The sequence below is a fragment of the Harpia harpyja genome, chromosome 2, assembly GCF_026419915.1.
Source record: "Harpia harpyja isolate bHarHar1 chromosome 2, bHarHar1 primary haplotype, whole genome shotgun sequence".
NCBI lineage: Eukaryota > Metazoa > Chordata > Aves > Accipitriformes > Accipitridae > Harpia > Harpia harpyja.
Genome location: NC_068941.1, coordinates 41,250,656 through 41,266,522, shown reverse-complemented (window position 1 = coordinate 41,266,522; position 15,867 = coordinate 41,250,656). Strand labels below are relative to the sequence as shown.

Sequence of the window (15,867 nt, the reverse complement as noted above, 5' to 3'; positions counted from 1 at the left end):
CTGATGGAACTGTTAAGTTTTCATGTTTGTTGTTTCTGACTTCGGAAGGAAAGTGGTGTGAATGCTAGCTGTACTCCATACACCATGCATTCATCACTAGGAGTTACTGGATATAATCCAAACCAGTTTGGGGAGCAGGGTCTAGTGTTCAGAACTTCCTTCTTCTGAGAGAATGGTAAACAAGTTTGTACATTTATTCTGGCCCTGTTACTGTGGCATGCATTTTCAGTTACACAGCTCCACAGAGGTGTAGCAAATGCCCCTGTGGTAGGTCATGTACATACAGTTTGTAATGTGTAACCCAGCCTTACAGCAATGGCACTGATCTAGGGAGTGAGGGATATGAGTTTTGACCTCCCCAACATCCCCTACTAGACTGAGGAGGGTACAGAGCTCAGCTTTTGGACTTCTGGACAAGGATTTGAACTGCTAGACTGTTGTAGAAGTCAAGTTGTCCAACAATGTTTTGAAACAAAGCTGTTTTAGCAACTATGGACAACTATGAGCCACTAAGATGATTAAAGGAATTGAAACATATATAAAATGGAATAGAATAGACTATTTCAGTTGGAAGGGACCTACAACGATCATCCAGTCCAACTGCCTGACTAATTCAGGGCTGCCCAAAAGTTAAAGCATGTTATTAAGGGCATTGTCCAAATGCCTCCTGAACACTGACAGGCTTGGGGCCTCAAACACCTCTCTAGGAAGCCTGTTCCAGTGTTTGACCACCCTCTCAGTAAAGAAATGCTTCCTAATGTCCAGTCTAAACCTCCTCTGGCACAGCTGTGAACCATTCCCACATGTCCTGACACTGGATACCAGGGAGAAGAGATCAGCACCTTCTCTCCACATCCCCTCTTCAGGAAGCTGTACAGAGTAATAAGGTCACCCCTCAGCCTCCTTTTCTCCAAACTAGACAAGCCCAAAGCCCTCAGCTGCTCCTCACAGGACATTCCCTCCAGCCCTTTCACCAGCTTTGTTGCCCTTCTCTGGACGCATTCAGGGACCTTCACATCCTTCTTAAACTGTGGGGCCTAGAACTGCACACAGTACTCAAGGTGAGGCAGCACCAAAGCTAAAGTACAGCGGGATAATAATTTCTCTTGACTGGCTGGTTACACTGTGTTTGATGCACCCCAGGATGGGGTTTGCCCTCTTGGCTGCCAGGGCACACTGCTGACTCATATTGAGCCTGCTGTCGACCAGCACCCCCAGATCCCTAAAAAAATATGGAATGTTTCACAATTTTGTGTGTCATCCTTGCACAGGGGCCATGCTAAGCTTCTCTGTATCACTCCAATTTTAGTGTATGTGCTGCCAAAGTTAGCACGGTACCATACAAGGCTCTAAAGGGTAGGCTGCTAAAAGGGTTTTGCCCTGACTTCATCTGCCCTAAGGCTGTGGGGCTTGGACTAAGGCTCAGCACGTGTAATGGCTTGGAGTTAGGGTTAGGGATGGGAGAGAGACAAAGCCTGGAGCTCCAGGTGAAGTTAGGCTGCAGTAAGGCTGCCACAGGAAAGGTGAGGCTGCCAGAGGAGTTGTTTCCTTAGGACTTGTTTGTGTGGGGCTAGGCTGTGCGGCTTGGGCTGAGGCCCAAGAGACCCTAGAGCATGGATCGTTCAGCCTGGGAAAGAGAAGGCTCAGGGTGGGTCTTACCGATGCGTGTAACTACTAGTGGGGGGAGTAAAGAAGACAGAGCCAGACTCCTCTGTGGTGTCCAGTGACAGGACAAGAGGCAGTGGGCACAAAGTGAAATATAGGACATTCTGTTTAAACATCAGGAAAAACTTTTTCTTTTTAAATTCTAACAGTGACTGAGTACTGGCACAGGTTGCTCAGAGAAGTTGTGGAGTCTCCATCCCTGGAGATACTAAAAACTCAACTATATACATTCATGGGTACCCTGCTCCAGGGGACCCTGCTCTGGGCAAGGGTTGGACAAGATGCACTGTGGAGGTGCTCTCCAGCCTCAGCAATTCTGCCGTCCTGTGAACCAAGCTGTTTGCTTGACTTGGCACTTTTTGTGTGTGGTGGATGTGCTCAGAGCCAAAAATACGAGGCACCACAGAAGACTTGGATTTAATAATGTTTCATTTATAAATCTCAGACAGATTTAGTCAAGAAATAAGTCTAAACATTTGGTTTAGTAAAGAAATTGCAACCCCTGAGCATGTGCAGGCACCACAGTTTAGTCACTTAGATAACTATGGGACAGACTGTAGGCACCTGTGAAACTTTCAGGTGCCTGAGTTGTGTAAACTGCCCACTCAAACTCATAAGTCTGAATTCTGAAAAAAAAAAAAAAAAAAAAAGCAGCACTATTAACGCTCTAGTGATTTTTAGACCTTGCCTTAAGTTTTCCTCAACCCTCATATGTGTCTGATTTCAGAGAATAGTTTAGGCAAGTACTTGCTTGTGGAAGGGCTAGGAATTTTTTTGTAGATTCGAGCAGACATTACAGGCAGTGTTATTAACTAATGCAAAACAGTGTAGCTCTATTGACTATACTAATGTAAACAGCTGAGCTTTTCTCTCCACAATCCTGATGTTTTGGTGTATTGCTTGGACAGTAAGATACACTGCTGCATTTTGGGCGATGATATGTGTAATTCCCTATTCATCATCCTGTAATTTTTACCCTTTTATTGTCCTTTCAAGTGTTTTCATATTTATACTTTTCATATCTAGTTTCATACATATATATGGCTATTATATACATATAATCACTCTGTTAAAATGATTTAAACTAACACTTGAAGTTATAACAAAAGCAGCTGCTGTATCATACTGTTCATTTGAAATTTGATTTATAAGGTGGAAGGAAACTTTGGTCACAAAAGTACTATATCTGGACTTCAAATAATGGAAGCTCTTAAGAAGGAGAAGGGCTTTCTTGGTTTCATAGATTATATGAAGAAAAAAGGGAGTATTTTGAAAAAATAAATTCTAGGAATAATCCACTGATGATTAAGTGCTCTGGTGCTGGAATTTTCAGGGTACATATGTTGGGTTTTTTTAATGGTCAATCACATACTCCAGATGGGGACTGCAGACTGTATTCCATGTATGAAAATCAAGGTGTTTCTGAAAGCAGGGAGAAAAGCCAATTTTAGTTGCAGTCCATTGTAGGTATTCCTTCTATTAGTGTACTACTGCAAAAAGAGATTCAGTGATTCTCTGAACTTATTGTCATAATGAACTAGAACTAGATGGATTTTACTACTGTTTAAAGTTTACTATAAATTTTGGCTGTATCGTATACATTGTTTTCAATATCTCGATTCTTTATAGTTTTGTCCCAGAAGAAAATGGGTAGGTGAAACTTTTTCCAAAGCTGGGAACTGTGTTTGTTTTTTTCTAATAAGATCAAATGAAGGAAAGTGTATTTTTCATGTTCAAAATCTTTTATTAAGCTCTATCAAAACTGTACTTTTGCTTTATATGTCAGGTGAGCTTGCCAGAGCTAATTTCTGTGGATGCCACTGTTCTGACAGTCTCTGCTGTGGATAGGGATTCAGAGCATAATGGAATGATTTCCTACAAAATCCTCTCTTCCTCTGAGGGATTTTCCATTGATCACAAGAATGGTGAGTCTGTAAGCACAGTTTATTATTTCAGCTTTTTCAGTGTAAATTGAAGAGTCCTATTGCACTTCCTCACCTGTTGCCAGTAATCACTTGAGTTCTGGAAATCTTTGGTGGCCAAAGTCCACCATATGTTCTGGCTAAATCTGCCATTATCACTGAAGAACTGGTTGCATCAAAGACTGGAGTTCTCAGTTTGTCCCTGAACCATGCAAGAGGCAGCTAGTCACAACATCCTATAGGTGCTATTCCTCTGATGTGATTTGATAGAAAAGTTGCTGTACGTTTTGCATTGATTTATAATGTTTCAGCTCATGTATTAGATTTCAGTCAATTTAAGTTTGTACTTAGTATTTTTCAGTATAAGTTGAACCTATCATAATGGAGCTTGGGCAGTATGTTTTTAAGATTGCTTCTTTAGAGAGCTTATATTATCCTATAATTCTAAATGGAATTTAGAAGTTTTCTAAATTGAGAACACTCTCTCCAAAGTACATAATTTTCTTCAATAGTTAAGAGACTTACCGGTTTAAATTTTCTGGCCTAATGTTGTAACACTCTGGGAGGTGGAAAACTCTGCGTCTCTCTCTTTGTATGCATGTGTACATGAGATTTTGGGGAATATCAGCTTCAGACGTTACTAGATACTGCAAAAATGATGTGCAACTATTCTTCAGTGAGCAAGTTCTTACACTTACTTGCTATTCCCAGGTGTTTACATGACATGAATTTTTGAATGCAATGTTTGTTGGGTGATGGTAACTACAAACACTGAATATACAAATGTCTCACGCAGTTAAAGCTGTTATCTTTTTTACCCATTTGTTACTCTGTGTTCACCAACCTGTCTTTATGTTTGGCCAGTGGCTGTTTTCAACTGTGATCAGAAAATTGTCACACGTCATTGTCTCTGTGGTGCTTAGCTATAGACTGTGAAGAGTGAAGTAGAAGTAGATGGCTTATGAACATAGTCATTGAATGGTTTGGGTTGGAAGGGACCTTTAAAGGTCATCTAGTCCAACCCCCCTGCAATGAGCAGGGACATCTTCAACTAGATCAGGTTGCTCAGAGCCCCGTCCAACCTGACCTTGAATGTTTCCAGGAATGGGGCATCTACCACCTCTCTGGGCAACCTGTTCCAGTGTTTCGCCACCGCCCATAGTAAAAAATTTCTTCCTTATATCTAGTCTGAATCTACCCTCTTTTAGTTTAAAACCATGACGCCTTGTCCTATTGCAACAGGCCTTACTGAAAAGTCTGTCCCCATCTTTCTTATAAGCTCCCTTTAAGTACTGGAAGGCTGCAAGAAGGTCTCCCCAGAGCCTTCTCTTCTCCAGGCTGAACAACCCTAACTCTCTCAGCCTGTCTGCATAAGAGAGGTTCTCCAGCCCCCTGATAATCTTCGTGGCCCTCCTCTGGACTCCCTCCAACAGGTCCATGTCCTTCTTATTTTGGGGGCCCCAGAGCTGAACGCAGTACTCCAGGTGGGGTCTTACAAGAGCAGAGGGGCAGAATCGCCTCCCTTGACCTGCTGGTCACGCTTCTTTTGATGTAGCCTGGGATACAGCTGGCTTTCTGGGCTGTGAGCACACATTGTTGGTTCATGTCCAGCTTTTCATCCACCACTACCCCCAAGTCTGTCTCTGCACAGCTGCTCTCGATCCCTTCATCCCCCAGCCTGTACTGATACCAGGGATTGCCCTGACCCAGGTGCAGGACCTTGCACTTGGCCTTGTTGAACCTCATGAGGTTCACATGGGCCCACTTCTTGAGCTTGTCCAGGTCCCTCTGAATGGCATCCCGTCCCTCAGGTGTGTCAACCGCACCACTCAGCTTAGTGTCGCCTGCGAAGTCGCTGAGGGTGCACTCGATCCCACTGTCTGTGTCACTGATGAAGATATTAAAGGGTGCTGGTCCCAGTATGGACCCCTGAGACACACCACTCGTGGCTGATCTCCATTCAGACATTGAGCCATTGACCCACTACTCTCTGGATGTGAGAGAGTTAGTTTGGGGTGTGCAGCTGTTACAGTTGAGTCATTTTCAAATATGACTGATTAGAGTCAGCTTTTGGAATCACATTTACTTGCCTTAGTGAGTGTGAAGTGTGGGCTTTTGTTAATTCTGTTTTATTTTCAGGTTCAGTGTTCGCTACGGGACCAGTGACACGGCTGGAAAAGATTTCCATTATTCGGCTCCTGATAGAAGCCACAGATGGTGGGCGTCCCACCCTGAGTGCGGTTACCTCTGTAGAGGTGCACATAGAAGATGTAAATAACTATGCCCCTCAGTTCACAAGGGTTCTGTACAATCTCAGTGTGAGCGAGGATACCTCAGCTGGAGAAAGTGTTCTCACGTTTTCAGCCATTGACTATGATTGGACCCGTGAAAACACATATGTTGAATACTCTATTATTGATGGCAATGCTGAGAATTTATTCTCCGTGGAAACAAGTGTCATGGAGTCAGAAACATCCTACAAACTTGTTGGCAGTCTTGTTTTGAGCAATGTTCTTGACAGGGAAATGGCTTCTTCTCACCGTTTGGTCCTCCTTGCCTCTGATCATGGAACGCCCTCCTTGAATTCAACTGCTACTGTGCTAATAACTGTGCTGGATGTTAATGATAATCCTCCAGTATTTAGCAGCCCGGAGTACCATATTCATCTCAAGGAAAGTGTCCCTGTAGGTAGTCACGTCACTGAAGTTTCAGCAAATGACAGCGATGCAGGCAGTAACGCAGAGATCACTTATGCTATCATCTCTGGAAATGACAGGGGACATTTTCGCTTGGATGGGAAAACAGGATCGGTGGATTTGATGAAAATGCTGGATTACGAGGATACCATGAAATTCACTTTGATCATCCAAGCCACAGATGGAGGAGCTGATGTAAAAAATGTGGCTTTTTCTGTTGTTCTTGTTAGCATCCTAGATGACAACGATTATAGCCCACTGTTTCTGTTTCCCAGCCTGAGCTGTAGTGTCAGTGAAAATCTGCCTACCTTTTCTTTTGTGTGTGCTGTCAGTGCACTGGATTTTGATAAAGGCTCCTATGGGCACCTTACCTACTCCATCCAGTCTTCATGTTTGGCTCATCGTGAAGCTCCTAGAGACCACGACATGTTCTTCATTGATCCTTTGACAGGAGATATTCATACAAAGCAAATGTTTGACTATGAAAGTCAGAATAGGTACTGTGTCATAATCCAAGCAAAAGACAAAGGTGACTCACTGGCTACTGTTACAGTTCAGGTAGATATTGAGGGGAGAGATGAATTTGACCCAGTGTTTACACAAGATCAGTATTTCTTTAATCTCCCTGAGAGGAACGAAGCAGGCCAGTTGCTTGGCAGAGTGACAGCATCAGACAGCGATGGTGGACTGGATGGAGTTGTTCATTACTCCCTGCTAAAAACTTCTCCATTCTTTTCTGTGAATCAAACCAGTGGTAATATTTATTTGACTCAGGCTGTTCACAGAAAGAAAAATGGCAGCAAAAGGAATGGTGACACCCTGGAATTGTTGGTAAGAGCTCATAGCCCCCAAATTGAGTCAAAGTTCACAGTATGCACTGTTTTGGTAAATGTTTCCAATTCTCCTGAGAGTTATCCCATAGTGTCAGCATACAGCCTGACCATTAGTGTTTCGGTCTCCTTGATAGTGTTCCTACTGTTTGCGGTCAGTCTTACTGCACTTATTCTGAGACATAAGTGGAAAGATCTGATGAATGCTTGTGTGAAAAAAGAAGTAGTATCCTCCTCAGCTACTGATGTGAATTCAGCCAGTGAAGATAAGGACTGCCAGAAAATCCAAAGTACTGAGAGCAGTATGCTTCCCATGGGTGCCATAGCAGGATGGCTGAGCCTAGCAGGAATCGAAGAAGGGAAGGATGATGGTGTCCCCTGCAGGCATTCAGACTCCAGTGGCCACGGTTCTGCCGAAGGCGAAACTGCAGAGGACGAGGAAATCAAAAGGATCAATGAGCATCCTTGCAGAAGGAGCGCTGGCTCGGTGCTGAGCGAGCGCGGCTCACGGGTGCCAGATTCAGGGATCCCAAGAGAGTCTGATCAGCTCTCCTGTCAGTCTGGAGAAATGGATGTCATGGCTACCATGCAAAGCATGGAGAGCGTGCAGGCCATTAAAGAAGGCAGAGAAGAAGCCTGTGACACAGCCTTTGCACATAAAATGTTGTCTCAAACAATTAAGAAAATTGGAATAAAAGAGAAAGATGTAATGACAGACCTCACAAGAGACTATGTCTTGATGTCAGATAGGCAGGACTCTGGGTATGATTCACTTGCAACTCTTGGCACCCCTGGTGAGGATCTCAGAGGTGGTTATAACTGGGATTATGTGCTCAGCTGGGAACCCAGATTTCAACCTCTTGCCTCAGTGTTTAATGATATTGCAAAACTGAAAGATGAAAATGTACACATTCATAGCTTCCCTAAGGAGAAGAAATCTCTTGTTTTCCCTCCTCCCTTGATAACATCAGTAGCTCAGCCTGGCATAAGGACAGTGCCACCACGAATGCCAAATATAATATCAGGGCAAGCATTTAAAAAATACCCTCGTTCTCCCCTTATCCATAATCTTGGATACCCTCCACCAACTATGACCCCCAGTTTTTCTCCTTCTCTCTCTTTACTTACCATGCAGACACCTACTGCTTCTCCAGTAATGTCTGATGGGAAAATGATAGGAACATGTCTCATTGATCCAAGCCGTGAACTTGCAACAGAGGAAGAAATTCAGGTCTAGGTTATCAACTAACAGTAGTTTATGGTAAAAAATATGGCTTAAAATGTGTTTTGCTATTGTTTAACAAGCAAAATATGCCTATCAGAGCTATATCACCAGTATTCCTTCTGTTTTCATGAGCTGAAAAAGTTAAAATACAACATAGCCACAAACTTGGTAATTATCCATCTTGTTCTTCCCAAAATACACTGTGAGGCCATGAGGCTTCTCCTCTTTCAGCTCCCAACAACTGTGGTTTCCTATGTAAATCACACAGCCAGGTGCCTGATAACCAACTTGACCGATTTTACTGGTTTTCTCATAAAATATGAGGGAAAATAAATAATGAATGAAATAAATGGTAGTAATTCTTTACTGTGGAAAAACTTTATTAGCATGCTGGTGGGTACTGACCATTTCTGTGGTGGTATTAGAAGAGGTTACTAGGGGGATGTGTAAGTACGGCACGATTGGGGGTGGGCAAAGAATAAAGCAAGGATTCCTATTCAGCTCTTTCTCGAGTGTTTACCCAGATTTCCCACATCTCAGCCCCTGGGTCCCAACAACCTGTTGGGCCTGGTGCAGTTTCATCATTTAGCATGGCTCCCCCTGGGCTTTATTAGCTAACTTTGTGCTGTGGAATCCCACTTAGCAGGTTCTGTGCACCTTTCGTTTATCTCCTGGTGTAAAGCCTGTGAGTCCTGATTATCTGAATAATAACAGATCACCCTTGGAAAACAGAATAACCAGTGGTAAGATAAAAGCAACTATCTTCTCTATTACTAGATCTAAAATGGATGCCTATTATCTTTCTGTCCTATTACAGAAGCTGTCCTGGTCCCCAGGCAGCTGTAGGAACAGACAGTGTTACAGTTCTGAAGGGTTTGTATGCCTCCACCCTGGTCTTTGGTCCTGTGCTGGGCATATCTCTGCAAGACCAGATAATCTGGCCTTGTTTATTGTATGTATCATACATATGGCATTTTGTGTATGTATGTATATCCAGACCCATACACATGCCTATACTGCTGTGTATGCTTGTATATTGTATCAGATCAATAAAATACATAGAAAATACATCTAGAGTAAATCTGGTTTCTCTTCAGTGTACATTTAAAAGTATTTTGCATCATGTGTATTAAAACTGGGCTATAGGGAAGGGTCCAGTTGGTGCCTGGGAATCTGTTACAAGTTGGATGTGTACAGAGGTATATATTGTACAGATCATAACAGGTGGAGGAAGAGCATATGGTGTGGTTAGACTGAGTGATCTTGTGGGATCGGCATCATGTGTGCAGTGGCTTTTGTTGTTTCCTCGGTTACGCATGTCAAGATTTGCAGCCAATGGGCTTGTAACCTGTCTTTGAATAGGATCCTGTTTCAAAGGCTACACCTACACGGTACTATCATGCAACAGGATCCACGCAGCTATGCAGGAGTGCTTCTTTTAAAGCTGGCATTTGTTCTTTTTACTGGCGTGGAGTATGAAACAAGGCATAGCTTAGGAATTCATCGGGACAGACAAATGTTACTAAGAAAGGAGACAGGATGATAAGTTTTATAGTCAGACAAAAACCTGTGCCAGGAAGAGGAAAGGAAAGAAGAGGAGTCATTCCCAGTTCATATCTGAACATGGAGTATCAGTTTAAGGCTATTATTTCAGAATGAATATTATTCTCCACCTGTTAACATTATGCTATCTGCAGTGTGTTTGGTTTTGACTTTTATGTCTTAACTTGTAAATTTCTAATAGAGTGAGAGGTGTTCTTTGTGGTGTTCAGTTCTGTGCAGTTATAGTTTCAGGAGGCACACATGGCACACAGAACTACCTTTTCTATATAGTCAACAACTTAGCTAATCTGATTTTAGTTTCAGGTAGTAATGGTCAAATGGCAGCTATTGCTCTGAGGAGCAAGGAACTCATGCTGTCCTGATAGGGGTCATCTTTCCAATAGGTGATCAGTGGAAGAATAAATGCTTTACAAAGCAAAACTGTGTTTAATCTTTCACGTTGATGGGTATGAAGTGGTAGCTAGGGCCTCATTTTATGTATAGAGTCTAGGCTAATGGATAAGTAGCTTTTTCTTCACTAATATTGCTGTTGCAAATGGAATACTGTTAGCATTAGAAATCAATAGAAAGCATTCAGTCATCATATTAAGCACAAGATTTGGACCTCACCATGATAATGTGTGCCCACTTCCTATGGTTCTGCTTGAAAAGTGAGAAGACCCTGTTTCTGTTTGTGCCCTTTTTGCTCCTTCAAAGGTAGCTTGGTTTTGATGCCTTTCTGGAAAGATTACATATGATTTGCATCCTGTTTATCAAGCACATGATATAACCAATGCATGCTTTGTGCTCCTCTTAAGTGTTACAGCAATCTTTTCCTTGTCTCTTATGTATTTGCTCATTCTGTATCAGATGGGAAAGAACACTTAGCTGATATATTGTTGTTTCATATATAGTCAAGCTTAAAAATGTGACCATTGAAACCAGTGTGTGCAATAAATCATGTGTAGTTCTTTTAACCTTACTATTCTTTTCCCTAAGTAAACAGTATAACTTCTATAATTTACCATGAGTTTAATATTAGCTTGCCTCGAAGAGGCTGTGTTACTTTGCAATGCTGCACACCAGTTTTAGCACTTTGGAGAAGGTACAGAACTTGTTAGTGGAAAATCATATTAAGCTCAAAACGCATAAGCTATAAAATAAAAGACAGTTGTCTCTTCTGGAATTTTGGCAGCCTGCCTTCTGGATTTGCTTGTTGGCAGCCTTGAAAACACTGGTGTAAATCACTACCAAATGGATATCAAAATTCCATCTACTAGTAGTAATCATTAAATTGACGTTCAAGCAGATTCCTGCGCAAAGAGTGAAAACCTTCATATTTTTAGGGAATTCATCATTTACAGATTATGAAAATATATATACCTATTTTCTAAAATGATACTAAAACCACTAGTTACTTACACACATCCATAGTTAGTTTGTATTTTATCTTCAGCTGAAGACAGGAATTGTTCCTAAAGCAGTTTTAGATAAAAATAGTTCCGATAAAAATGAAGCCTTGTTGCTAAGTCTATTGCATTGCCGATTCCTACTGTCATTTATATTTGGTTGCTATCAATTCTCTGTGCTGTATGTCACTTGTTTTCTTTAACTGGCACACAGCTTCCTGAAGAACTACATTTAACTCTTCTCTCTGGGAGACCTATAAGCCAAAAAATGCTGCCCTGACAAAAAATTTAACTAAAACATCAGCTAGCACCAGACTGATGATTGTGCCCGTATGGCTTTATACTTCTATAGCTCATGGAGTCAAAGGCCAATTGGCAATCCAGTTGGCCATTGTAGGCGTGTGGGGCCATTGGGATTAGACCTCCTCCCAGTGCCTGCTGACAACATTGCTCCTTGAAAACTGGCTCCCTGGGGATGAAGGACACAGGGGAATCCTTGCAGGGAGGGAACTGGCACTGGTTGGCGGAGAATGGAGGGTGGTGTTCCCTAAAATCCTGTAAAAACGCTAATTGGAATATGAGGCAGTTGCAATTTTGTAATTGAATATACTGTGGTGGGAGGTTTATATTTAGAATTTGGCTTACTTTGCAATTGAAATGGCTTTGCAGCTTCTCGCTCTTAGTATCTGGCACAACAGAACCAACTTGCTATGGCAGTATGTGGCTTAGTTCCCTGTAGATGATCTGGTTGGAATAACTAAGGTGTTGCAGAATCAAATTGAGTATACTTTTGGGTGTTGCATAGCTGCTAGCTCTGCTAGCTGTTTGCTAGCACGTATACAAAGCCTAATGTATATTCAATCTGTGTATGGATTTGGATGTTCAGATCTCATTAAAAAGAGCTGCAGTCTGGCATCCAAATCCTCTTGGTGGCTTTGAAAATTCCACCATAAATACATACAACATTTCAAAAACGTTGGAAAAAATGTGGATGCCTAAGCAAAAGAAAAGGGGCCTTATAGAAAGGAAAACTGAGGATCTAAAACTTTCTGGTTTAGACTTGCAATTTACATTGCCACTAGGGCTATTCCTCATAAAATGTCAGATGCTTTTCTTCTGAAATGTGTAAAACGTAATAGAAGAGCATCTGTAAGGAATACAGAGAGGCATGAGGGTAGGCTAGAACTGCGAAATGGTTCTGTTTCTTGACATGTATGAGTTACTTAAGCAATGCAGAAAATACCAAATCCTTTAGCTGATGATAGTCACAAAAATCAAAATTGCTGCCCCGTTACTGTATAAATGTTTGACTGACCCAAACAAGTTCTGTGCCAGGTGAAGCATGAGATTTTCACATGCCTGAAAATGCAGATGCCATGGTAAAGGACTGAAGTGATCCACCATGGTATTCAAAACATCAGTTGAAAATCTCATTATAATTAGAAAACTCAAATTTCTTGAATTTTATGTTCAAAACAAAGGATTGCCGCACTAAAAACTACACTTAAAACTGTCAGCCATGTCCATGTCACCTTATCCACTTGAAAATAATCTTAAGTTTAACACTTTTTTTGAAGCTTAGAGTATTTAATTGCCTGATCCTGATCATCTTGCTTAAAACTGCATGTTAACAGCCTATGGAAAGCTCTCAGAAAACCCAGAAAATGGAAGTTGAGCTGTTGATTGTGAAAGCTGGTCAGCCAACAGTAGCTGTTATATAAAGGTGACATTTGGGAATGGATGGTGCTAGATGATGCCCGCTCACTAGCCCAGCCTGGAGGAATACCTTGCTGTTAGTTATATATACCTACAGCATTTTGTTGAAAACTTTCAAACAGGAAATTCTAAAGAGTTTCTAAAATGGTCTTACTGGTGCCATAACTAAAAGAAATGAGTAGCAAGTCAAGCTTGCTTGCGTTGACCTCAGAAATTCCTGTCTCAAGCCCCGTCTAGCTGGGTGTAGACTCATTTCCAGCATCTTCCTTTTAACAAACTGTAGGGTTCATTTAATTTCAAAAGGTTTGAAAATACTGGGTTCTGATCCAACACCCCAAGACTTCTTCCACTGATTTCAGTGGGACTTGAATAAAGAATGCACCTGGAAGAAATGGACAACATGTGTGCCTCCCTGGTACTGTAACAAGAGTCACTGGCAGCAGAGAGCTGGCTCCCTGGTGTGCGGGGCTGTAAACCAGCAGGAAGGCGCATTAAAAGAAGGGAAATCAAGAGCCTGGAAAAGAGAGTAGAACCAGCATGGGGCAGGGCGGGGGGGGTATTTGGAGGGGAGGTTCCCCTATGCTTCATGGTGATTGATGCAAGCCTTACTTTCTATGCTTATTTTGGAGTGACTTTTAGAGAAGTCTGAGAAGGTCTGTAAGGGAAAGGTCACTTACTGTTTCCTCATTCTATCCTTATGTAAACTACAGTCTGCTGCCTGATTTGCTACTGCTTTTACTGAATGCACCGAATAATTATGCCTTCAGACAGAGATTTCTCTACTTGTCTTTGTCTTGTAAGCACTTCACCTGAGGTCAAGTGCTGGGTAGAATTAGTCTTCGAAATGATCCTAATAACTGTTAACGTTGAGGTAGCCACGTTTTGGGGGTTGTTGAGTGGTTGGTGGGGTTTTTGGGTTTGTTTGGGTTTGGGGTTTTTTTTTTTGAGAGGTGCATGTGTTTTTTCAATTTTAAGCTGAACTCCACAGTCACGTAGCTTTTGCACTTTGAATTTTGGCTTCTGTCACACTAATGGAGCGTCTTGTGCCATTGGCTGATCACACATTCACTGGGTAGAGATTGATAAGTTTCAACAGCCTACTCTGTTCTCTGGCAGCAGAATTGCAGGAAACTACATATAACTTTGTTGCTGAATATCATACACTGTGCTTGATCAATGATATGTTTGAACTCACCCACCTTTCCTCCAGACTTTTTCCATATCTAGCTAAAATGTTCCAGTGTCCACCATTTTCATCCCTTGTATTTCTTGTAATTTAGTTTTAATAACTGAAAATTGGGGATTCTGATCCCTAATCAGTTAAGGTGTGAAGCCAACATGTGAATGTTTCCTATTAAAAGAATGTGGTATGTTCCATCTTTATAATTAGATATAAATGAGGGTTTAGTAACACAAGCCTCCTCTTACCAACAGTTTCTGGATGGGGTTTAATGAGGTATTTTGTGACTTAAATTGAGTTAAGTAGTGATGTTTATACCATAGAAACAAAAAGCAACAAGGAAATTTGATTACTGCAAGTAGTGTAAAGATGAAATGACAGAGCAAGGAGGACATCTTGATAATTGAATTTTAAAACATGAGACTTGAGTATAAGGCACGTCCAGTTCATCTGCCTGCTTGAGACATTAACTGCTTAGGAAGATCCTGTGATAGTCAAGACTGCTAGGTAGTGCTTTGGGGAGTGTAGAGCTGCTAGTCCTTTGTTACAGCTCTTTTGTTTTCTAGCATTGATAATGCTCATGTGTATAAACAAAAGTGCCTGGTATTGTATCCCATGGCAGAATCAGTGATGCTTTGTGGCAATAGTGAGGACTGGTAGAACACCACCACTGAACCCATCACCCACTGAGCTGCTGAATTTACAAAAAACCTGCCTCAAATAAATAATAAAAAAGACAGATTTGGGGGTATTATTCCTAAGAGAGAAATTCGTTATGAATAATCTGAGCAAAATCCTTCCAGTGACTGCTGATTACATGCTTCTGAAATGTGCGTACATGGGTCTACTGCATGTTATCTCCTACGCAGAGATGTTGTGAGTCTCAGCAATGAACAAAGAGGGTGATATGTGAAAGTCTATGACAGAGAAGAGAAGATGGGATAAACTGTGGTTGAAAGGAAGAGTGAAGATACAAACAGACATGGAGCAGATCCCCGTTAGTGAGGACTCCCTGTTAAGAAGAACTGAGTGCCTGCCAGCTGAGCTGGTCCAGAAGACAGTGTTGTGCTGCCTGCCAGGGACAGAATTACACGTTAAAGACCTGACACTGAGAAATAACCTCTGAGGAACAAAATGCTTCCTTTGCTCACCTGTGGTCTCAACAACAAAAGAAACTGTCTGCTGGAGTCTGTCAAGGATAGTGATGAGAAGCTGAGGCTTCAAGACCTTGCAGCCTGGATGACCTTCAGGTTTCTGCCAGTCTGTCAAGAAGGAGAAGAGGGTAGGGGAAGACAGTGCAGAGAACGTCAGGCAGGACACACACAATTTCTCAAGCCTGGTTCTATTACATGGAAGAGAAAAGTCAGGTGAGTGGGGAGGGGATAAGGGAGAAAGGAGTCACAGAGGTAAGGGGAATGGACAAGAGATTTGGATGTTTGCAAAACTGAATGGGGCTCTGATCATATTGATATAACTTTGAAGCTTGCACTGCTTTGAGCAGGAGGTTGAATTATAGGCTTCAGGAGATCCTTTCTGACCTAAATTATTCTGTAACTGTTATGGTAAGAAAGAAGTGTTACCACCAAGAATAGTGATCAGGTAGATGATGCAGTGGGTGGTGGAAGGTCAGGTGTGGTATTTAATGAGGTTAGGCATAACTGAGGTTCCTGTACGTTTCTCAA

At 41.9% G+C, this 15,867-nt stretch overlaps 1 protein-coding gene and 1 non-coding gene across 3 annotated transcripts in view; one reads left to right on the top strand and one right to left on the bottom strand.

Annotated features, from left to right (window-relative positions):
* Positions 1–10,857, top strand: part of DCHS2 (dachsous cadherin-related 2) — a 122,531-nt gene extending 111,674 nt beyond the window's left edge. Inside the window, exons 18-19 of one of the 2 annotated variants that reach the window (XR_008233549.1) lie at positions 3,452–3,590; positions 5,727–5,930. Coding sequence is in view for 1 of the 2 variants with exons in the window: in XM_052777720.1 (XP_052633680.1) it covers positions 3,452–3,590; positions 5,727–8,350 (2,763 nt within the window). In the remaining variant the exon portion in view is untranslated. Of the gene's footprint in view, positions 1–3,451; positions 3,591–5,726 lie in introns of both variants that reach the window. The other variant, XM_052777720.1, reaches the window with a different exon arrangement.
* On the bottom strand, positions 1,227–1,333 carry LOC128139110 (U6 spliceosomal RNA). The gene has a single exon (XR_008234226.1). It is a non-coding gene; the product is annotated as a U6 spliceosomal RNA (small nuclear RNA).
* Positions 10,858–15,867: the final 5,010 nt, after the last annotated feature.